Genomic DNA, 25,195 nt, shown 5'->3' on the forward strand with positions numbered 1-25,195 from the left:
AGGCTCAGGTCGAGGGATCGCCTGCGGGCCTTACCCAATATCAGTCACACGGTTCTTCGGCCCCGCCTCGAACGTTTCACAGGAGCCATTATTATCGAAGACGACTGTAATCCCTTCAGTGAAACCGAAACCGTTCGTCGCACCGGTTCCATCGCAACCGAAAGTGAAACTGGTTGCGATCGGCTCGAAGCCCTCCACTCCTTCGACGCCGGCAAAGGTCATCGGCACCGACCGCGCCACAAGGGATTTCGGTGCCGAGCTCACCGCAACGGGTCCGGGCGTCGAGCCAAAGAAGAAGGCCCTCGGTCCCCACAAGGCGCCTCGGCCTATGGCACCGAAGATTACGGCCCAACCCCCCAAGGTCAAGGTGGCCGACCCGTCTGCGTCGACGTCGAAGACGGCGGCGCCTGCAAAATCATCGACTCCGACGAGCGTCGATACCTCCCTTCGGATCGACGACCCAAAGACTGGAAATAAGTCGGATGCCGCTTCGACGCCTACCTCCAAGGTGCCGATCGGTTCCAAGGCGCCATCTGCGTTCACCGTGCAACAGGTCTCAGCATCGTTGCAACGCATCAGAGACCGGGCAACCCTCCACTCTACGTCGGGTCCCGAAATGCACAAGGCCACAAAATCACACTCGGCGCCGGCGCACATCACATTTGGACTGCCGCCACCCACGGTGCCGAAAATGTTCGAAATCCGGACACGTGTCCGCCAAACACAGTCCCTCTCCACTGGACAAACCGATATTGAGCCTTCGCAGGCACCCTTTATCGACGCCGACACTGGTAGGCTGATGCTCCACAAGCGGAAAATCACGCCAGAGAAGGGCTTGGACTCATACAAGATTCCTCTGAAACACAAATTGCCGGCAGGTTCAGAACCAGAGCTTCATGAACACTTTCAACCCTTCCATCAGGATCCGCCGTCCTTTTCTCCTACGCATTCAGAGGCAGACGCAGGAGAGGACTATATAGGGGATGATACCACCTACCCTGGGGATATCGATCCTGAGGATCACTTGCAAGACCCGGATCAGGCATGGGATGACCCCACCGACCAGGGTAATGCACCAGATACTCCTGACACGCAGCTTTACAATATAAAGACATCTCCCACAGAGGACACTGCTGCCTTTAATGCCCTCATAGAACGGGCTGCTGCCAATCATGGAGTGGAACTCCATTCTGACACTGTAGAAGAAGACTTCTTAGTGGACACTTTCGCCTCCTCTGAGAAAATCGTCAAAACTCTGCCAATGTTGAAGGGAGTTCTAAAACCTGCAAAAGACATTTTTAAAGAAACAACCAGGGCACGGGTGCTAAACCCCAGAATCGAAAATAAATACAAGCCTGCACCCGGAGACCCTATGTACATTAGGGGTCAGTTACCTTTAGACTCCATGGTTGTTGCTAATGCTCGCAAACGAGCCCATTCACAAACAACGGGTGATGCTCCTCCCCCCGACAAGGAGTCCAAAGTGCTGGAGACATCAGGCAAAAGAATAGCAGCGCAAGCGGCAAACATCTGGCGCATTGCCAACACACAGGCACTCCTGGCCCGTTATGATAGGTCCCACTACGACACACTAGAATCACTGCTACAACATTTGCCAGATGAATACAAAGAGGCAGCAGAGCTCCTTATCAGAGAGGGACAACTCCTTACCAATGCGTCCATCAAATGCGCACTGGATGCAGCCGACACTGCGGCAAGGGCGATCAACACAAGCGTCATGTTGAGGAGGCACGCATGGTTGAGAATCTCAGGATTCAAGCCAGAGATTCAGAACAATATCTTAAATCAACCGGTCAACCCAGACTATTTATTTGGCCCTGAAGTTGACACTACCCTCGAAAAAATTAAGAAAGACACTGAAACTGCAAAATCAATGGGGGCTCTGCAGTCGCAGAAGTTTCTTAGGGGCTCCTTTCGTCGCCCCGGAAATAGAGGAGCAGCTAGAGGTCAGGGGTCCCAGCAGCAGTACAATAAAGGGGGCACACAAAGTAACTATGATAAAACCACCAGAGGTGGATATCGTGGATCCAGCACCAAAGGCAGAGGACGTGGGTACGGCAACACCAGGTCCTCCCCCAAAAACAAACAGTGACGCCTTCTCCCTGCCCCCCGACCACATAACACCTGTCGGGGGGAGACTCCAGCAGTTCCTGTCAGTCTAGAAAACCATCACCACAGACAGGTGGGTCAGGGACATTATCCAGTACGGTTACTGCCTAGAATTAACGTCCACTCCACCAAACATACCGCCAAAGCACCGTCCTATGTCCGTAGAGCACTTGGCATTATTGCAGCAGGAAGTACTAAGTATGCTGCAAAAAGGTGCAATAGAAGTCGTGCCCGTTGACCAACAGGGGACAGGGGTGTACTCTCTGTACTTCTTAATCCCAAAAAAGGACGGTTCGCTCAGACCTATACTAGACCTCAGACCCCTCAACCACTACATTCTATCAGAGCATTTCCATATGCTCACCCTACAGCAGGTTCTACCGTTACTCAGTCAGGGAGACTTCCTAGCCACACTGGACTTGAAAGATGCGTATTTCCACATACCCATACACCCATCACACAGAAAATATCTCAGGTTCACTATTCAGGGGCATCACTATCAGTTCAAAGTACTCCCCTTCGGAGTAACGACGGCACCCAGGGTCTTTACCAAGTGCCTAGCAACAGTGGCGGCACATCTACGAAGACAGCACGTTCACGTCTTCCCTTACCTGGACGACTGGCTTGTTCAGGCAAAGTCAGCCCAGCAATGTGCCAGCCACATGTCCCTCACCATTCACCTTCTTCACAGTCTGGGATTCTCACTAAATTACCCAAAATCACATCTTCAACCCGCACACGTACGACAGTACCTGGGCGCGACCATAAACACTCTGGCAGCCACAGCTCAGCCAAATTTAGTGAGGATCAACAGCAGGCAACTGCTGATCACAAAGTTCAAACCTCAACACTCCCTTCCTGCGCGAGTGTTCATGCAGTTGATAGGCATGATGGCCTCCTGCATTTTCATAGTCCCGCACGCGAGACTACATATGCGCCCGCTTCAGGAGTGCTTAGCACGTCAATGGAATCAGGCTCACGGACAATTGAAAGACCTAGTGTTGGTGAGCGGTCGGGCATACAACTCTCTGCATTGGTGGAATCCACAAAACCTTTGCAAGGGCCGACCGTTCCAAGAGCCTGTTCCGCAAATAATACTGACAGCGGACGCCTCTCTCCAGGGATGGGGAGTTCATGTACTCAATTATACAGTGCAGGGACTATGGACGACACAGCAAAAGAAGATGCACATCAACATTCTGGAACTGATGGCAATCTTCCTAGCCATGAAGGCATTCAAAGTACACTTGTGCAACAAAGTCGTGTTGATCCGGACGGACAACATGACTGCCATGTACTACATACAGAAGCAGGGAGGAACACACTCTCCACAGTTGTCTCATCTGGCTCAGAGCATGTGGAAGTGGGCCATTCAGAGGAACATATTCCTCATGGCGGAACACCTCCCGGGCAAGGACAACCAGATGGCGGATCTGCTCAGCAGACACAGCCACCAGATGCACGAGTGGGAGCTACATCCGTCAGTACTCCAACCGTACTTCCAACAGTGGGGTCATCCAGAGATAGACCTATTCGCCACAAACAAAAACGCAAAATGCCAAAGCTTTGCCGCCAGGTTCCCACATCCGCAGTCACAGGGCAATGCGATATGGATGAACTGGTCCGGCAGATTTGCGTACGCTTTTCCCCCAGCGCCATTAATACCGCTAGTGGCACGCAAACTGCGACAGCACTCACTGACACTCATCCTAGTTGCTCCCACATGGGCACGCCAACCATGGTACACCACCTTTCTAGAACTTTCCGTGGTGCCGCATCAAAGGCTGCGGATCAAACCCGCATTTTTAACGCAGAACCATTGCGAAATTCAGCACCCAGATCCGCAACAGCTGAACCTGGCAATCTGGCTCCTGAAGTCTTAGAGTTTGGCTACCTAAACCTGCCACCTGAATGTATGGAGATCATCAAGGAGGCCAGAAGACCCACTACCAGAGCTTGCTATGCGGCTAAATGCAAAAGGTTTGTCATTTATTGTACCAACAATGACATTAACCCGCTGGACGCATCCATTCAAAACATCATCTGTTATCTCTTACACTTATACCGATGCAATCTGGCATACAACTCCATACGTATCCATTTAACCGCAATAGCAGCCTATCTTCAAAACAGGCAGCACCTCTCTTTATTCAGAGTGTCTGCCATCAAAGCGTTCTTAGAGGGACTCAAACGAGTAATTTCCCCAAGACACCCACCGGCACCAGTGTGGAACCTCAATGTGGTCCTCACAAGATTAATGGGTCCACCTTTTGAACCTCTCCATTCATGTGAGATTCAATTCCTCACCTGGAAAGTAGCTTTCTTAGTGGCAATCACTTCGTTAAGAAGAGTTAGTGAACTCCAGGCACTAACCATTCAAGAGCCATTCATACAGGTTCACGCAAACAGAGTTTTACTACGTACCAACCCCAAATTCATGCCTAAAGTGATATCGCAGTTCCACATGAATCAGACTATTGAACTGGCTGTTTTCTTTCCAAGTCCACAAAATGTCGCAGAGAGAATGCTCCATACACTAGATGTAAAGAGGGCCCTCATGTACTATATAGACAGGACAAAGGATTTTAGGAAAACAAAACAGCTTTTAGTTGCCTTTTCTCCACAACACAAGGGCAACACCATTTCCAAAGCAGGGATAGCCAGATGGATCGTTAAATGTATTCAAATTTGCTATCTAAAAGCTAAACGCACATAAACGATTCCCCCACGAGCCCACTCAACACGAAAGTTAGGTGCGTCCATGGCTTTCCTGGGAAACATTCCTTTGCAGGAAATATGTAGAGCAGCCACATGGTCCACTATACATACATTTACCAAACACTACTGTGTAGATGTACACTCAAAACAGCAGGCAGCTGTAGGACAGGCTGTTCTCAAACTCTTTTTCAGACTGCTGCAGCTGGCACGGGCAGCCGCCGCTAATGGAGGGACTGCTATATAATCTATGCACAGATATGAATTCAGCAGCCCACATGCCTCGAACTGAATATGCTACTTACCAGTATGCATCTGTTCTTGGCATGTAGGGCTGCTGACATTCATATCGCCCACCCTCCTCCCCGGCGCCTGTAGCGGCTGCAGTACTCAGAATTACTGTATAGCATGGTCATCACTTACTGTATCTACTCCATCACTGCCACAATGGCGAAAAACAATCTAAGGATGGAGAGGATGCCCATGCGCACTGTAGTCCAGGGGAGGAGCCACCTATCTCGTGATACTTCGAAGACTCTTCCAGGACAACAATGTGCAATCATCCGGACCCAACACTAGGCGGCGATCTATGCACAGATATGAATGTCAGCAGCCCTACATGCCAAGAACAGATGCATACTGGTAAGTAGCATATTCAATTTTATCCCAGGAACACAAATCAGGACAGGGCGCTGAGTAGTGCATTCGTGAGAAGCGAGCAACCCATTGTTCTGTAGTAATATGCACACTTTTACTAGATACATTCACATTACTATCTGACAGTACTCCAAATCATGTAACACTTAGTCTCGCAAGCAAGCATAATGAAATCCCATTTGTGTTTGGGTAAGGCATTTTTACTTTCTTTAATAGCTGCCTTAAAATGTGTGCAGCATACTATAATCGCTGCTGTCTCTTTTGGTCTAGTATTCAGGACTTTCCATAGTTACCTCCTAGCCCCAGAACATAAGGTAACAAACCACTTAAGTGCTGAATGAGGTTGATTAGGGACTGGCTTATGTAAGCATAATTTGATTTTAGAGCATATTTATCTATAAAAGACCTAATCAAATCATCCCGCTTTGTATGTTCGGACAAACATAAAATGAATAGTTCGAAATGATCGCAAATAAGTTTTAAAAAGCCCCAAGGCTCATACAACTTCCATACCAGCCTGAGCCCATCAGAGTAGCAGTAATAGAGAAATTAGGCTTTTCAAAATGGCGAAACTTAGGTATACGTGGAAGGAACGCAGCTACATGGGGATTGTGATCGCTATAAGGTGTGGCGATAGTCTCATTTGATGCAAGGTAGAATAAAAAACTGTGAGAAAAAGATGCAATTGAAATTCTGACCCTCTTTTATCACAATTGTCCAGTATCGGGTTGTCAAGGCAATGTGGCTCATGACTGGTAACAAATAGAAATCCCAGCCTGTAACTTAGCATTAAAACCCCAGCAGAAAACCCGATGTGGCCTACTAGAATACAAACAATTAGAATTGTAACTTTCATCTAAAAAGTTTGACAAAAATTGATAATTACCATCATTATAAAAATGTACTAAATAAAAGCACAGGCCAAATGCTAATTTAATCCGGAAGCCTTGAATGATGCTGCATTTAGAACTTAAAACTGTCAGGTCACAAGGAGACAGGGGTGGAGCTACTGGTGCATACATAGGGTAGGGCCTTTCGCAGTCATGGTTGGCATTAGCTGAAAAAACAGACTTACATCTTGGCCTCTTACTTTTCTTCTTTCTCGGTTACAGGGACCCACAGTGACCTCAACACTAGAAATCCTCATGACAGAAAGACTAATTAATAGTTAGACATAAGTTGTTGATTAAATCACTGTCATGTTGACTAACAGTCTTCAGACTGTAAAAAGAACAGTCTCTATTTGGGAAGGGAGTCCGAATTCTGAAGGCAAATGATCCAAAATTAAGCTACCATTTGAGAAAAATTAGAATAAACACCTTCTGACTAATATACAGGTCCATGTCTTCCAGGAGGGAAAATCATAGCTCGCTACTTCCCTTTTATCAACCTCTCTAAGCTATCGTTCAGTTGACATAACTGGAAGTGTGAGAAAGGACAGCAGGGATTTGAGATCTGAAGGGAACGTCTGGAGTGTTTTGATGGGAAGGTCTCAAGTTTGGTTGTGGATATCTGTAACTGCACTCATCATTGCTTGCTGTCCCTTGAGTCAATTGAAAAACTGGTGTTATTTTTCCAATGTTTAACTCTAGAGTGTATTGTATTATACCTTGCATAAAAGAATAAAACAATATTCCGTAAAATCTTTTCCAGAGTATGGTGCTTCTCATCCCAGCCTTTTTGTTGATTGGCTATGCGAACGGAATGGTCATGCTGGGAATTGGGCTGTTCCTGTACTCGTTTGGTAAGTTCTTGTGTTATCCTTTAATGTTCAGCAAGTTTGTTGTCTGTGATAAATAATTAATTCAAATGTAACACACAAGCAGATCAGCACTTGCCTGTCTCTTCAGAAAATTTGTAAGGTACAACCTGTTGCTAATGACTCGAGACCTATGGAAAATGACACATGCAAGATAATGAAAGTTCTAGGAGTCATCGCCAGCAGCATGTGCAGTACAAACCAAAAGGGGCGTGATTTTACATATCAGAGAGAAAGGCTGCCTAGAACTTTACAAGCAGTCAAATAGGTTTGCCTTTATACTTCTAGTAAAACACATTGATTATTTTTCATTTTTAGGTTATATCTCAACTGAGTAATTAACTTACATGAATGAATGAAGGAACATTTGTAGAGCGCGTGGTTACCCAGGGGCATCCCAGCGCTAAGACACCAAGTAATCTACGAGAAAAATTACTGAAAAAGAAAAGTTTTCACGAGTTTCCTAAACTTAAGATGGTCAGGTTCAGACCGTATGTGCAGGGGAATACTGTTCCAGAGTTTGGCAGCATTATATGAAAACAGTCTGCCTCCACTGCGTGCATGTTTGATCTTGGGTACACAGATTAAACCTTTTTTCTCTGACCTGAGGGCTCTGTTGGGTACATAAGGTCGGATCAGAGGCGGGCCCTTTCCTGCCAGTGATTTGTGGGTAATACAAAGAGCTTTAAATTGTACCCTTTTCTGGACGGGGATCCAATGTAAAGTAGCGAAGGCCGGCCTATTATTATTATTATTATTAGTTCAATTTGTAACGCGCATGGCTGCCCCAGCAACGAGTCGTCCCAGCGCGACCCTGACCAGGACAAGTCACCGGGACAGACACAGCAAGGCCACAGTCTATAAAGACTTAGCAGGACCAAAGAACAACCAAGTCTTTATCGCTTTACGAAAAGGAAAATGCTGTTGAATAGATCTGATAGAAAACGGTAGAGAGTTCCAAAGTTTGGCGGCGAGGTTCCGAAAGGAGCGACCTCCAGCTCTGGCCTTTTGGATGCGGGGGACACAGACCAAAGCACAGCCCGTCGATCTCAGCGAGCGGCTAGGGGTGTAGGTCGATAAGAGATTGGCCAGGCTCAGAGGGGTCTGGCCCGATAAGATTTTGTGGGCCTTGCAGAGAGCCTTAAACTGGACACGTTTTTCCACAGGGAGCCAGTGCAATTTAGGGAGCAAGGCCGTCACTGAACTAGACCTAGGAAGCCCTACCAGCAATCGCGCTGCGGCGTTCTGAACCCGCTGCAGACGTTGAATGCTGGTTCTGTTGGTGCCCAAATAGAGCACGTTCCCATAGTCCAGCCTAGACAAGATTAAGGCCTGGACTATGGTCTGACGTTCTTTAGGTGGGAAAAAGCCAATCACGGGTCTTAGGCCACGAAGGAGCTCAAAACACACCCCAGCCACAGTCTTGGATTGCACATCAAAAGTTAAACCTTGGTTGAACCATATCCCAAGGTTTTTTACGACTTTCTTAGGAGAGGGTGCAGGTTTAAGACGTTCCGGCCAGCAACGTTCGGACCATATATCTTGGTCCTTCCCGAGCAATAATATCTCGGATTTGCTGGCGTTAAGCTGCAAAAAGTTACTCGCCATCCAGTCCGCCACTGCTAAGAGATCCTCCTTAAATTTCTTTAAGTTGTCATTGCAATTCTTAGAGAAGGAGATCAGCAGCTGGGTATCATCAGCATATGACACCAATGCAAGCTTTTAGCTACCGCAGCCAGGGGGCGAACATAGAGATTAAACAGGAGCGGACTAAGAACTGAGCCCTGCGGTACACCCTGAGGCAGGGCATGCTCCTGGGAGGAAAACGGAGGCATAGACACTTGAAACGACCTATCATTCAGAAAGGAGCAAAACCAGTCTAAGGCCTCACCTTCGACACCAATTTCCTGCAAGCGAGTAAGTAAAATCGCATGAGAAATGGTGTTGAAGGCGGCACTAAGGTCCAATAGGACCAGAGCCACGGAATCACCCCTATCCAGACTGTCCTTGATAGCCTCCGACACTGCTAACAGTGCAGACTCAGTCCCATGATGCTCACGGAACCCATGTTGCGAAGGGTCAAGGATGGCATTGTGAGCTATATACTCCGAAAGAACAGCATTAACATGGGACTCAGTCACCTTGGCCAGGAAGGGAAGAAGGGAAATGGGTCTGTAGTTAGCTGGTTCCCGAGGGTCCAGGGAAGGCTTCTTAAGCAGTGACATAACTTTAGCATGTTTCCGCGCTCTGGGAACCACTGTAGAGGAAAGACATAAGTTTACCAATCCCCGAGCACATGGAGAAATCACAGAATGGAGTTAGCAAAATAGAGCAGGAGTGAGAGGGTCAACTGGGGATCCAGACTTAATCTTCCGACAGAGTACAGTAAACTCATCGGGAGATAAAGATGGAAAAGAAGTTAAGGTGCTACTCACCAGAGGGCCAGAGGGAAGTGCATGTACTGTGTCATGACAATTATGACTGTAGGACATCAGTGGTGCTTGCAGGTTCCGGGAGGAAACACACACAGATTGTCATCCATACTAATGGCACGATCACACTGCTGGAAGTAATAATGCCAGCAAGGAGGTCTGCTTTGTTTCCCTGTAGGTGACTGTAGATCTGTTCCTGCTTCACCTCAGTCAGACAGTGGATCATCAAGTTCCAGTCTAGTGGCAGCTATCTTTGTATGCTTGTCCCCTGAGTGAAAGGGTTTACAAGGAACTCTGCAAAATTACTCTTTTATGTTTAGGAATTTGTCAGCTAGGTGTGTTATGCCAGTCACCAGAAATAAATGGCTAAGCCTGGCATTGGTTTCAAAATCAGAGCAATTGCTTATTAAAATGTTTGCTGAATATGGTATACCATAAACCTGTCAAGAGGCACTGAACTCTAATAAACAGCACTAATCACTCTAATTTTGCATCATTTTATGTTGCTTCCAATTTCTTTATTTATTGTTTTGTGATGGCCTAGGGTTTTCCCTTGTACTGTACATTGATATCAAGACCATATTGAATAAACTTTACTTTCACTATGACTGAACTGTGTTACTTGGTCTTACGATATCAGATATGTTATTTAATTTTTTTACAGCTGCTGCCATTGTTGTGCCTTGTCTATCCACTATTGTAGCTGCATATGGTAAGTTCAAATGGTTTATAACTTGCCTGGCGTTTCAGAGGGTCACAGTACTATCCAATAATCAATACTACTGATTTTATCAAAATATATTGTGAATACATAATCTAGAAGCCAAAGCAGATATTCCGTACTCATGTAGGTTGTTTGATACCTTGATGCTGATTTATAAACTAAGATGGTTTTTCGTCTTTTCTTAAATTTATTTCCATTACCAGTGGTATTTTGAGTATAGATTGTCAAATATATTGCTTTAATGGCCACAAACTCATCACCTGATGTAACACAGGGCATTACCCCATCTGTGTGTCATAGATGAAATGTGTCGATGCATAAGGGCCGAAGGCCTCCTGTAATAGAACCTTTGCGACTACTGCATTGATTGTGAGTGATAGCCCCTTCTCTAAGTAAGGGGATATCTGTGTTCCTGAACCTTTATATAGTTATATGCAGTGGCATATTTGCCTTTGAGCATGTTGAATATTCAAGAGAAGCCGGGCCCTGAAATTCCTAAAACCAAACCAAGGATTTTAAACACTACGTTCCCTACAAAAGGTTGTAATATGTAACTGAAATGATGTAGAAGTATAATAACTAGAATATAATTAATAAGTAAAGAAGATTAAGAAGAATCTCAGTAGCTTCTTGTAAAGTGATTACAGTTCACTACAAGATAAGAGTCTGCTGGGGTAGAAAGGCATGTTTTCTTAATCATCCCTTATTTAATTAAGAATATTGTTTGAAATCTTTGTCTAGGATCTGTTAGCCAGAAAGGAACTGTCATGGGAATCCTCCGCTCCCTGGGAGCTCTTGCAAGAGCTTTTGGACCAATAATGTCTGCAACAGGTGAGTTTTTGTATATTTACAAAATTAAGAGCTGGGGCTTGAATGTGTGAAATCACTTGAAACAAGATTATCGTGCCTGATCTGAGTGAACTGTCTCCTCTACAGTGCTTATGATATAATAATAGTTGTGGAATGAAAGCAGCCACAAGTGGTTCAACCCATATTTGTTCTAGTTGTTGAGTCATACAAATTAAAATGTCAAGGACACATTCTAAAAGCAGCATAAGCAATCACTTAACAGAACTAGTGCAAATAGTAATGTATAAAAGGCCATTATTTCGAATTTGTTCATGATTAAAATAGTTGTTTTACAAGATGTTCTACTTTTAGTCACATATATCCGCAACCCTTCATTCCTGAATTTAGATTTTTGTTAAGCTATGTGGTCAGAGCAGTCTACCACCCCTTTCTGCTACTGAGGCTGGAATATCAAGGCATTCAGGGAATTCTATGTCAGGACCGGAGGCGAGGATTATACCCTTCTTCTTCGCTGCTTGCAGCCAAGATAAGTCACCTTTTTTCTCTTGTACATTGATTTTGTTACTGAAATGTATGTGTATGCCTTTACAACTGAATTAGTTATTTGCTATTGAATTTTATTGCTTCTGGCTTTGTTATTGCCTTAGACGCTACTTTCACCCTGTGACATTCCGCGGTTACCGTTCTCCTCACCGCACGGTTGTAAAGGGCAGGCGCGCCATTTCCCTGACCCGCGTCACCCGTGTTGTTTCTCAAGTTTGTGGTTTTCCATTATTTTGACAGCGGTTTCGTTCTTTTGCGAGCCGCCGCTAATCGGCACTTTGCTCCGGCCGTGGGAGTCTTTTAACTCCTTAGCGGCCGTATCTCGGTGCCAGCTTGCGGTGTCTGCAGGACGCCACCAGAGGGCGCCTGACAGCGTTCTCTGATGCGGCGAGTGGGCCTAGGATTCTGCGCATTCCTGAGCGCATCGGAACCCAGCGCTGCACCGCCGTGTGAACCTTGTCTTTCCGTCTGCCTGGATGCCCCTGACACGGGTCTGTGCTTTTGCCGTTAGGCAATTTCTGTTCTATATTCTCACGCCCCCTTTGAACGCCCGTTTTCACGGGTCAGTATCTGCCATTAGGCAGACTTGCAGTGTTTCTCTGCCTGGGGGTCTGTACGTTTTAGGCCAAAAATGCTCTGTTTCTGCAGGGTCTGTAACGCAGTTTACTCTGCAGGGTCCCATTTTAAGGCAGGCTGCCCACAAATAATTTCAGCGCCAGAGCTGTTGGGGTCCTAGGCTCTCGGGCCTTTCATAGCGAGCACTGCCCGCCCATATTTCGGCTGACACCCAGCCCCCCTTTATTGAGGTTTACCACCTCGCTGTCTTTACCTGTCATACCTGACACGTTGTCTCTTACTTACCTCATCGTGGAGACCTTTCAAGAGGACGTCTATCAAGACGATCAATGGGAAGAGGACCCTCTTGCTGGGGCGATGACTTCTACGACGCGGTTGATGAATCTATCCACAAAGCGGTGGAACTGGCCATGACCCCTCTTGAGGAGCGGTTATCCTGCAAGATTGACCAAGCCTGCGAAAAGCTGGCCAGAGCCGCACAGGCCTCATCCACAGGCCTTTCCCCCAGTGATCCTGCCTCAGACGCACACCCACCTCCATCCAAACGTGCTAGAGACGTGGGGGTGAATTCCGATGCATTTTCCCGCCTTAAACAGGCTTTGCTCTCCAGTTGTGTTCCCCCAGCAACCCCCCTCTACTGAGCCACCAGCAATTACCTTGACGGGCGGGGACCCAGAGGACCAGGGGGACGCGGATGCCTCTCCTGAACAGTCCCATCCCTGGCTCCCTTCCAAGTTGGCGCCAGCCGCTAGTGAGACAAACTTATGCGCGGATATCCTGGACCCGGACGATGTCTTACACCCGCGCTCCTCTGACTGGGCCCCCTCCGAGAAAGTCGCCCAGTATGTGGCCAGCAGGATCCGCCGCCCGCTCGAACCTGCAACTCGTAATTACCTTAGGGCAGAGTGTCCCCGCCCTTCCTTGGAGGGGAAGGTAGCCGACACTCCGGAGATTGACCCCAGAATGGCTACCTTCCTGCAAAATTTGTTAAAGACCCTAAAAAGGGTATAGACCGGTCCTGGCGCGCCTGTCAAGATAAATTATTGGATATCTTGGGGCCTGCTACCACAATTTTGGATATGGCGGAAGAAGCCATGGTCTCGGGCTCTCTCATATCTCTCGACCATCTCTCCTCATAGGCCCAGCGTGTAGTGGTGTTCCTCGGGAGCGCCAACTGCGCGCTTTCCACTGAACAGTGCAGGTCCCTTCTCATCATAGGGGACCTGGCGGACACTGAGGCTGGACCAGTTGCTCAGGGCGGCCTCTTTGGTGAACCCTTTATCAAGGAGCTAGGGAGGTTCGTTAACACCTTCACCTCCCTGGATAGGGCTCAAACTTCCATCAGGAAGGTGTTTTGTCCTTGGGTTTTCCGGGGGGCCGGACGAGGTAGGGGCCGCTTATCCGGCTGTCTAAATCCGAACAGAGGACAAGGCTCCAATCAAGGGCAATATCAAGAACAAGCCCGCTTTGGAAATTTCTACCCCACCCGTGGACGGCGAGGTAAAAACAGAGGTGGCAGAGGAGGAGGCGGCTCCATTTCTTCCGGTGAGTGTTCTCGCTTCTTCCCTTCTAAAAGTGGGGGGCTGTCTGGCGCATTTTTTCCCAATGTGGACTTCTATCACGGGGATGCTTGGGTTCTACGGACAGTAAGGGGCTTTCATATAGAATTTCAATTACAACCGCGCCGTGAGGAGAACGGTAACCGCGAAATGTCACAGGGTGAAAGTAAGGCGTCTAAGGCAATAACCAAGCCAGAAGCAATACAATTCAATAGCAAATAACTAGTTCAGTTGTAAAGGCATACACATACATTTCAGTAACAAAATCTATGTACAAGAGAAAAAAGGTGACTTATCTTGGCTGCAAGCAGCGAAGAAAGAGGGTATAATCCTCGCCTCCGAGTCCTTAATAGAATTGAAACTTTCCGTTACGTTAGCTAGGAAATTTTTCATTATTCTTCACTGGATGTTCTCACACCTTTTTTGACCGATCAAGCATCAACTTGGTGTTTGCACCCCAGCCCTCGCACCCCAGCCAACAACTCTATTCTACACTGAGTCCGGGATGACAAGGCCCCACTGTCACTCTACTGCTCTTAATCCCTTTCCTGTGCTGTTTACACCACCTAATGGAAGTTTTTCTATTTAACCTGCTACTACAACATAGACAACCCCAGATCATCTTCAATCTGTAAAATTCATTGGGCCTAGACTCCTATACGTTTGACTCTGTACCATAGAACAGTGCATTCCGATCAACCATCTGGAATTTAGCTTATCCAAAAATGAGCTACGTAACAGTAGAAAATTAGAGAATTACCAGCCCATGATTATCTCTCAGAAACTTGCCCTCCCACTTTATCTTCAAAAGGAGCGATAAACTTGGAGAAAGCATGGACTTCGGCCTGTCATTTGCCCATAAAGTGAATCAAGTCATGGGAAATGCCCCTTTCACTGTGCAACCCCTCACACACATTTTCCCTTGCTCATGTATAAACAGAATGTACAGACCACCATTTCCCTGATGCTATTGTGCCTGAATTTTCAAAACAAATTTTACTTCAGCGCATCACTTTGCCTTATCCGAAAACTGTCAAGAATGCCATATTTTACATCTTATATGCAAGTGGATGTTAAGTGATGCAAGCCAATCAATCCGTTTTTTTAAAAGCGTGCTACTCACCCATGAGGGTCTCAAGGCGCTGGAGGAGGGTGGGGGGGAGAAGAGGGGGGGGGGGGGGGTGCAGCTCTGGATCAGCCGAAGTGCCAAATCTTGAGGCTCTTCCTGAAGGTGTGCAGGGTAGGGGTGCGTCTGATGTTGACTGGGAGCTCGTTCCAGGCCTTTGCTGCGACGTGGGAGAAGGCTCTTCCCCCTGCACTGGTTCTGTGGATGCTTGGTTAGCAGGTCTCTGCTAGGCCGAGGTCGGCGGAGCGGTGGTTTCTTTTAGGTAGGTGGAAAGATACTCTTTCGTTGAGGTATTTGGGTCCGATGTTGTGGAAGGATTTGTAGGCTTGGGTGAGTAGCTTGAAGGTTACTCTCTTCTTGACAGGGAGCCAGTGGAGGTCTCGCAGGTGTTGGGTCATGTGCTCATGTCGTGGAGTTCCGAGGATGAGTCCGGCTGCGGTGTTCTGGATGGTCTGGAGTTTGTGAAGGAGGGATTTGTTGATTCCAGCAATGAGGGCGTTACCGTAGTCCAGTATGCTGGTTATGAGTAAGTGGGTGACGGTCTTTCTGGCTTCGGGGGGGGATCCACTTGAAGGTCTTGCGGTGGGAGTTGAAGCAGGTGGAGGTGACGGCGTTGTTCTGGCGGGTCATAGTGAGGGAGGAGTCTAGAATGATGCAGAGGTTGCAGGCGTGGTCCGTTGGGGTGGGTGGGTTTCCGAGAGCCCCCAGGTGTTAGCCCAAGTGGAGGAGTAGGGTCCAAGATGAAGACCTCGGTCTTCTCCAATTACACCATAATGTTTACCATATAGGCTACACTAAAAACCCACTGTCATCTGACCAATCACACCCAACCCCTTAGCAAGCGTCTACCAAAATACATTTTGGTGCCTCATCAGGTGCACGAGTTGCTGGGCAAATGTTACTCTGTAGTTGTCAATATCCCATGAAACATTAACCTTCCACTGAACTTTGCACAGGAGCAAATTTGATCTTCCCCCGTCCTCCTTGATTGTGACCATTGCAGCTGAAGGTACGCCCTAGGCTCCCGACTTAAAGAATGTGGTAGAATGATACTGGACTGGGTCAGCCGCAAATGGCAGTTTGTGTGGGGGAGTTAGGTGACCTTGGTAATATGGTCATCAATAATAAGAATATAAGAAAAAGATACAACAATGACAGCTATTTTTCATCCATACTGAAAAGTGCTCAAAATAGTATCTAAGAAGCATCTAAGTACCTGAAAAAAACACGTAGTGATAGATTCCTTACCTTAGATATACTCCCAGGTGTCAGATTGTATCCGTAAAGTTTCCGTCAGCAGTACCCCTGCGCGTCGGTAGGCTTCGTCGTGTGGCACCACGTGCGTCGTTGGCGTCATCGGCGCCGAGATGACATCGCTGGAGCTACTTAGACGCGCCCACGTGCGCTGACGTCAGTTCTTTCTTTTTCCACGCCAGCAAGCGCAGATCTGGGAAGAGCAAGTACCCCCAGTCACTTTTTGACTGGGCTTTTACGAGGCCTTTTGTCTCATTTTCTTCGAGTCGATCGACTCCTGGTGTCGTCGGGATGCCCAGCTTTAAGAACTGTGGGGACTGTCACCGCATGATGTCTCTACTGCCTGGGGCGCGACCACGAATCCGTCGTGCCCCGACTGCCGGGCCATGGCACCGAAAACTTTGCGGGAGCAGTCCTGAAAGTTGCTGTAAGTCCGGCAGTCTGCTCCGCGCCACTCAAGGTCCTGGTCCCGTGGGAGGTCGAGGGACCGGTCGCGGAGCCGTCACCATCGTTCCTCTGGATCGAAGTCTTCGCACTCGGGGTCAGGTAAGTCGAAGCATTCCAAAAAGAAGTAGAAGAAGCGTTGTCGCTCTTCGACTTCCCCTCGCCCGTATCGGCTGAGGGTGGTGCCACCCCCACGGCTCAGGCAGAGCCTGCGACATTGCCGCCGGAGCCTGCGACGCCGCTGCTGGCCTGCCCACCCTTTCCGGGTCCATTGGCGAAGCCTGCCCAGGTGCAAGAATTTCTTGCTGCCATGGCCCAACTCTCTGGGCCGTCTGGCCCCGCCGGTGCGCCTACGGGCCCGACTGGGGGTCCTGTCATTCTATTGCCGGCAGCTCCGGCGTCCCAGCACCTCCCGGGATCGGACCCCGATCGATGCCAGTTGACCTTATAATACCTCCACCGGCGTCCACCCCACCGGCACCACTTCCGACGTCGCCTGCTCCTCGGGACGACGTCAACCCCAGTTTCAGCCCTGAACCGGACACGGTACCGGATCGGCGTCACTCGACGCAGATTCTGATGCAGATGGGCCCCTTTTTCCCCTATGTCCGTCCTCCTTATTTTCAGCCTGTTTTGCAGACTTCGGAGGAAGGGGAGGGCTGGGAGGGGTCTGAGGACCCTGTAGGAGAGTAGGGTCTGCAATCCTATGATCACCCAGATTTTTTTGCTTTTGCTTCATTGGTTTACGACTTTCCCCGGCTGTGGGCCTGCCGATCAGACCCACAGCCTAGCTGTTCTCTCTCTAAATTAACACACATGTACATTAGGTGCATCCACTAATTGGAACTGGGCCGCCTTGTCAGTCCCTGTCTCAGCATACCACAGGTATCCAGGGCATCGGTGTACCCAGGGCCTACCAGGGGCTGCAGCATGTATTATGCCACCCCTGGGATGGCCGCCCAAATCTGACACAACTGGCTGCGCGACAGCTGGGGCCACGTGGTGTAATCACCCGTTGCTGTAGGTGTAGTATTCTTACACCTAAACCCTAAAATGGACACATGGATTCCTATCAGTCACTCCTATAGCAGGCCTTATCAATCCTGAAGGCAGAGTGCAGGGAATCATGTGGGACGGTGCTCTGGCGCGAGCTGAGCCCGTCGACGGCTTGCGGAACCAAGTCCTAATAGCCGTTCCATGGTGACGCGGGCCAACTACTTTTAATGCATTATAATCCTTGCGGTTATTTGCTAACTTTGGCATCGCATCACCTGTACATGTCGAGTAAGGTGTCATACGAATGGGAATACGAACCCCTCGCCAGTCCTGGTGACGGGGTTAGCATTCCCCCCTTTTAGAGGGACACGACATGGAAGTAACCTTGAACCCCGGTTAAAGTTGACTCAAGCCTCAGCATCACAAAATGGATGCTGCCACCAGACACAAGTCTGACCTCCTGCTGCTGGGGGACCTTCCAGCAAGGGGAGCTTGGACAAAGGGTTTCCTGTCAAGGGCGGTGTTAGCACCGTCCCAGACAGGGTTTGTGTATCCCAGGTAGGCAGGGCTGAAAGGAAGGTGATTGCAAGTGGCACCCCGGTGCTCACTGTGCATAGCCCGGCTCAAACCAGTTTCGGGGGCACACCAGCCCCTGAGCTGGCGCGAAGCCGGACAAAGGATAGGGGTGTAACCACCCCCCTCCTGGCTCCACCCATAGGTAGAACCTAGTCACGGGCCAGCCCCTTTTCTTAGAATAAAGGTAGGAGCGAGTCCCCTTCCCAAATTGGATAATCAGATAATCGGATAACTCCGAATCACGAACCACTTTCCACGAAAGGAACTCTTGACTATTTCTGAAGACTCTCCCTTGTGGCTAAGGAGTAGCCACCCTGCACCAGCAGGCACCACCTAAGCGCTTGCGGTTTGCTGTACGTCTCTCCTACGGATCAAGACTGCCCAGCTCGACGAGACCCGAGTCCCTGCCATCTCTGACCTTTTACCTACCTCATCAGCCCAGCTGAGAGTCGTAGGTGTGACGAGACCTGCGGGACCGGCTATCTTCAGAACCTGCACGACGCTTATCTAGCACGCCCACCGAGGGACCCTCGAGTGAGTGCACCTAGGGTTTGAGAAGCCCTAACCCCGAGCAGCTCCAGCATCGAAGTCTGCCTCCCCAGCATCTCCGAGATCTGCGTGGGGGCCCTTCCGCTCCTTGCTGTTCACCGCGTTGTCCGACCACTTGCCGACCGGCTTGTGGCCCTCTACACGACGCACCAAGATTGTTTTCATCACCGGTCTGGTTGCTCCAGACTGGCTCTTGCTTCCCTCCAACAGAGGAGTACCACGGACCCTCCTGGTCCACTCCCGACGCCATCTTGACTCCCCCGCTTGGGTTGCCACTGCCAAGATCCGCTGCCCCTGCCTGGGCTCAGCATCATCGACAGCAGACACCTTCGTGGGACAGCTCGCCCTCCATCCTGGTCGCCGCCGCGCCTCCTGGTCCGAGGAACAGCCGAGTCCGACGTCACCCACTCACCTGGTCGAGGTGACTTCAGCCGGTACCCTCCTGGTACCCACACGATCGCTGGCTAGCGGTTGAGAACTGAGTCCCCTCTGCTTTCAGGTTTCCTTCATCACCGATCCAGGCTTGGATCGCTCCGAACATCGTCACTGGTCGCCTGCCAGCAACTTCTTCTTTCAGGCTCCTGAGACTACACGAGGACTCCCGACATCTTGCCGAACTTCACGCAGCCGCAGCCTCTGGGCTAGGTAACTTAAGCATTTCAGTGCTCCATCGCAGGTTCGCTCTACAAGTGTCTAGTTCCTTTTTCGTTTAGTCCCACTGATCGGAACACTCCGGAATCAGTACCTCCAGACTCTATCCATTCGCATTTCCCTGTAAGTGTAGATGGTTTCCCGTGCCCCTCGGGCATTTGTGTAAATTGTGCAACCAGTAGTATTTTCCTAAGAGTTTTGTATTGTGCTTAGCTCCCTGACTCATAAAGAACCAGGGTAGTCTTGTTATAAATAAATATCCTTTATTTTCATAACCACTTGTGTGGTGTCCTTTCACTTGATGTTCAAGGGGTATATGTGATGGTAAACAGCTGGCTTAACACGCCCTCTAGAGTTTAGCCTAAGACTGCTCGTATCCACGCTACTAGGATAGCTGGTCTATAAGGTTGACTTACAACCAATCATCAATAAGGGTCGTTTGGAATGATACACAGTGATCACTAGAATAGTGCGCACTACATATCAGGCCAACTTCTCACATTGGTGAGCAGCGGTTGGGATTTGAGCTTGCTGTTGTTTTACCACACACGTATCCTAAGAATATCGCAGTGAAAGATCACATAAGTACCCAGGTACATATAACTTAACTTAGAATACTCCGAGTTCTACTGAACCGGCTGTTGTAGTGTAACAGGGCTTAGCACACCCTGACTACAACTCTTAGCAAGGGATCAGTAGGTAAACCCATAGTGTAGGTAGGTGCAACACTTACACCTCACTAGAAAAGCATGTCGGTCCACGGAGAGTCTGCAGGGACTCCCTTAGTGGTCAGTGACCCTCCACAGGTCGTGTCACGATATGCAACTCTTAGCTTCAAGGAGATGCGACAACTGTGTGCCTCCAGGAAGCTAAACCAGGGTTCTAACCCTACCATCGCAATACTGATAGGTCTCTTAGAGGCGTACGATGCTAGGAGGTCCTCTAACCCAGGTCCCCCCAGTGCAGATGGGAACATGCCTCCCTTAGAGGGAACCCTCGGTGACCCAGACCTCGACCTCCACACAGAGGAGGAGGACGAGGACGAGTTATCGGGAGACGAGGCAGACAAAGGTCCAGTGGTAGTCGGCAGGCTTACAAGGACCAACTTAAGCAGGCATGAGAATGGAACTGGGGGAGCCCCGGGCCCACGCTCAAGCAGGCTTAACCTTGGGAACGGACGAGCTAGGTCTCTCTCCAGAGGCTCTGGCAGATCGGTTCATACACATGTCTCTCAGGCACCTTCTCAGAGAGGAATGACTTCCCCTCAGAGGAGGGAGCATGAAGCGAAGATGCGGGAGGTCAATCTGAGGATCGAGCGGGAAGAACTTGCCCTCGCCAAAGAAAGACTTGCCTTAGCCCGAGAGCAGAAATTAAGTGGGTTAGATCCCACTGGTGGCAGCATTCTCAATAGAGAGAAAGACAGGGGTATAGACACTAGACACCTGAGTAAAATCGTGCCCCCCTTTAAACAAGGGGACGACATCCACAAGTGGATAACTGCCTTGGAGAGGGCCTGCACTGTCCAGTGCGTCCCCCCAAGTCAGTGGGCAGCTATACTGTGGCTTTCCTTTGAAGGTAAAGGAAGGGACAAGCTCCTCACTACAAGAGCTGAGGATGCTAACAACTACCAAGTCCTGAAGAACACACTGATTGATGGGTTCGGCTTAACCACGGAACAGTACCGGGTGCTGTTCCGAGACACCCAGAAAATTCAGTCTCAGGATTGGGCTGACTTTGTCGATTGTGCCACTAAGGCTTTGGAAGGCTGGTTACTGGGTAGCAAGGTTACTGATTACACAGGATTGTACAATCTTATCATGCGAGAACAGATTTTAAACAACTGTCAGAACCAATTGTTGCATCAGCACCTTGTCGACTCGGATCTGACCTCTCCCCAAGAATTGGGAAAGAAGGCAGACAGATGGGTCAGAACAAGGGTCAAGCAGAACCAGAATCAGAACCAGGGTGGTCAGAAGAAAGCAGACCAAAAGGGTAACAAGAACGAACAAAATGACCAGAAGTCTTCGACAGGTCCCCAACAAACCAAAGAGGGTGGGGGTCAGGCTTCACAGAAGAAGAAGACTCAAGAAGGCCAGTCAAAAAGGTGGTGCCAATACTGTAAAAGTAAGACTCACTGGTTTAGTGAGTGCACCAAGAAAGGAGGGCAAACTCCTACCACTGCAGCCCCTAAGGCACCTGCACCCCCTAGTACAGTCAGCAGTGGTAGTGCGCCTCCCAAGGCATTAGTTGGGTTAACCTTGGGAACCGAGGGGAGTGACGACTTAGTCGGCACGCTCACTCAGGCCGTCCTTGTCTGTACAGGGGATATGGATATGACCCCTGATGCCAGTCCCAATACTTTGGGCAAATACAGGCAGACACCTTTGATAAATGGAAGAGTGGCTCAGGCCTACAGGGACACGTGTGCCAGTGTCACCATGGTGACGCCTAACTTCGTGGACCCTGGACAGATCATGCTAGGTACCAGTTACCTAGTGACCAATGCCAGCAACGTCACTACCAATCACCGTATGGCAGTTGTTGATTTCTCCTGGGGAGGGGTAAGTGGCCCGAAAAAGGTTGTGGTTAGTTCAGACCTCCCCGTAGAATGTCTGTTGGGCAATGATTTGGAAACGTCACAATGGTCAGAAGTGGAGCAGAGGACTCACATGGAAATGTTAGGCTTGCCAGCACATGTCCTTGCTGTGACCAGGTCACAGGCCAAAAGATGCCCCACTGAACAGGTGCTGGATCCTGGAAGAACGGACCAGACACCTTCCAAGAAAAGGAGCAGTAAGGGTAAGGCTTCGCCTTCCCCCTTGCCCCAGGTCGTGGATCAAGTCTCCGAGGAGGCTGACCTTAAAGAACTGAGGGAAACTGAGCCGCAAGAGCTTGAACCTGGTCAGGTTGAGTTTCTGGGCTCAGGGGGACCCTCCAGGGAAGACCTGGGGAAGGCACAGTTAGACTGCCCCTCACTTGAACCCCTCAGACAGCAGGCTGCTGCTGAGGCTGCAGGGAACGCCACAGGTACCCACAAAGTGTACTGGGACGATGGACTCCTGTACTCTGAGGCAAGAGACCCCAAACCTGGTGCGACCAGGAGGTTGGTCATCCCCTTGTCTCTGAGAGGTTTCCTTCTCACCTTGGCCCACGAGATTCCCCTTGCAGGTCACTTAGGCCAGAATAAGACTTGGGACAGAATTGTTCCACACTTTCACTGGCCTCACATGTCCGAAGATACGAAGGAGTTTTGCCGCTCCTGTGTCACTTGCCAAGCCAGTGGTAAGTCAGGTGGCACGACAAAGGCCCCCCTCATACCACTACCAGTGGTGGGGGTACCCTTTTGAACGAGTGGGGATCGACATTGTCGGACCAATGGAACCCCAGACAGCATCAGGGCACAAGTTTATACTGGTGGTGGTGGACCACGCCACCAGGTATCCTGAAGCTATTCCCCTTAGGACCACTACAGCACCTGTGGTGGCACGGGCCCTGCTTGGAGTGTTCTCCAGAGTGGGCTTCCCTAAGGAGGTCGTCTCAGACAGAGGTGCAAACTTCATGTCGGGATATCTGACTGCTATGTGGAAGGAATGTGGTGTCAACTACAAATTCACCACACCCTATCACCCACAATGCAATGGGCTTGTTGAGAGATTCAACAGGACCCTAAAAGGGATGATTCACGGACTACCTGAAAAGCTTCGGCGAAGATGGGATGTCCTGATCCCCTGCCTCTTGTTCGCCTACAGGGAGGTCCCGCAGAAGGGGGTTGGCTACAGCCCTTTTGAGCTTCTGTTCGGACATCCTGTAAGGGGACCCCTTTGTTTGGTAAAGGAAGGATGGGAGAGACCTCTCAGAAAGCCGGCATCGAACATTGTGGACTATGTACTCGGTCTCCGCTCGCGGATGGCGGAGTACATGGAAAAGGCGTCTAAAAACCTTGAGGCGAGCCAAGAATTACAGAAGGCTTGGCACGACCAAAAGGCTGTCCTGACTGTGTACCAGCCTGGACAGAAGGTGTGGGTGCTGGAGCCAGTGGCCCCGGCAGCACTCAAAGACAAATGGTCTGGGCCCCACACGATCATTGAGCAAAAGGGAGAGGTCACCTACCTGGTAGACCTGGGAACTCCCCGGAGCCCCCACAGGGTGCTCCATGTAAACAGGCTCAAGGCATATGTCGACAGGGAGGGCATGGGCTTGCTCATGGCCACAGATGAGGGACAGGAAGAGGAGAGTGACCCTCTCCCGGACCTGCTCTCTCAGAACCCTGACGATGGGTCAGTAGATGGTGTTGTCTTTTGTGGCAGCCTCTCTGGACATCAACAAAAGGATTGCAAACAGGTTCTTCAATCCTTTCGACATATGTTCTCTCTGACACCCAGTCAGACCAATTGGTGTACCCATGAGGTCGACACTGGGGACAGTCTACCCGTGAAGAGTAAAATCTATCGGCAACCTGATCACGTCAGAGACTGCATCAAGACGGAGGTGCAGAAAATGTTGGAGCTGGGAGTCATTGAACCCTCGGACAGCCCCTGGGCTAGTCCCGTAGTGCTCGTGCCAAAACCTCACACCCAGGGCGGTAAGAAAGAGATGAGGTTTTGCGTGGACTACAGAGGCCTCAATGCAGTCACTAAGACTGACGCCCACCCGATACCGAGAGCAGACGAACTTATCGACCGGTTGGCCTCGGCCAACTACTTAAGTACGTTTGACCTGACAGCTGGGTATTGGCAAATCAGGTTAGCTGAGGAGGCCAAGCCCAAAACAGCATTTTCTACCCCGGGTGGGCATTATCAGTTCGTGGTAATGCCCTTTGGTTTGAAAAATGCACCTGCCACCTTCCAAAGGCTGGTGAATCGAGTTCTCACTGGGTTGGACGACTTCTGTGCGGCGTATCTGGACGATATCGCTGTCTTTAGCTCCACCTGGGAGGATCACCTGGTCCACCTGAGGAAAGTGTTAGAGGCCCTGCAGAAGGCAGGCCTCACTATCAAGGCCACCAAGTGCCAGATAGGGCAGACACAGGTTGTATACCTGGGCCACCTTGTAGGTGGAGGCCAGGTTCAACCATTGGAGAGCAAAATACAGGCCATCCAGGACTGGGCTCCTCCAACCACCCAGACTCAGGTTCGAGCTTTCTTGGGCCTGACTGGTTATTACCGGAAATTTGTCAGAAATTATGGATCCATTGTGACCCCGCTAAACGACCTGACAAGTAAAAAGATGCCAAAAAAAGTTCAGTGGACAGCAAGCTGTCAGAAGGCATTCGATGACCTAAAACAGGCCATGTGCACAGCGCCTATCCTAAAGAGTCCAGACTACTCCAAACCATTCATTGTCCAAACAGACGCTTCGGAGCTGGGTGTGGGAGCTGTTCTATCGCAACTGAATTTTGATGGTCATGACCAGCCCATAGCTTTTATTAGCAGGAGGCTGACCCCCAGAGAGAAGAATTGGTCAGCTATTGAGAGGGAGGCCTTTGCTGTGGTTTGGGCCCTGAAGAAGTTGAGGCCATACTTGTTTGGCACTCACTTCAAGATTCAGACCGACCATAAGCCCCTCTTGTGGCTAAATCAAATGAAGGGTGAAAACCCCAAACTACTTAGGTGGTCCATTTCCCTACAGGGGATGGACTTCACAGTGGAGCATAGACCTGGCACTGATCATGGCAATGCAGATGGGCTCTCCAGG

At 49.5% G+C, this 25,195-nt stretch overlaps 1 protein-coding gene across 1 annotated transcript in view; it reads left to right on the forward strand.

The window, feature by feature from the left end:
* The window catches only part of SLC75A1 (solute carrier family 75 member 1), a 161,992-nt gene that overhangs the window by 119,432 nt on the left and 17,365 nt on the right, over window positions 1-25,195 (forward strand). Inside the window, 3 exon segments of the mRNA XM_085642503.1 lie at window positions 7,156-7,246; window positions 10,358-10,405; window positions 11,159-11,248. Of these exon segments, the coding sequence (XP_085498629.1) occupies window positions 7,156-7,246; window positions 10,358-10,405; window positions 11,159-11,248 (229 nt within the window).

This window comes from Triturus cristatus, chromosome 2_2 (genome assembly GCF_964204655.1).
Source record: "Triturus cristatus chromosome 2_2, aTriCri1.1, whole genome shotgun sequence".
Lineage (NCBI taxonomy): Eukaryota > Metazoa > Chordata > Amphibia > Caudata > Salamandridae > Triturus > Triturus cristatus.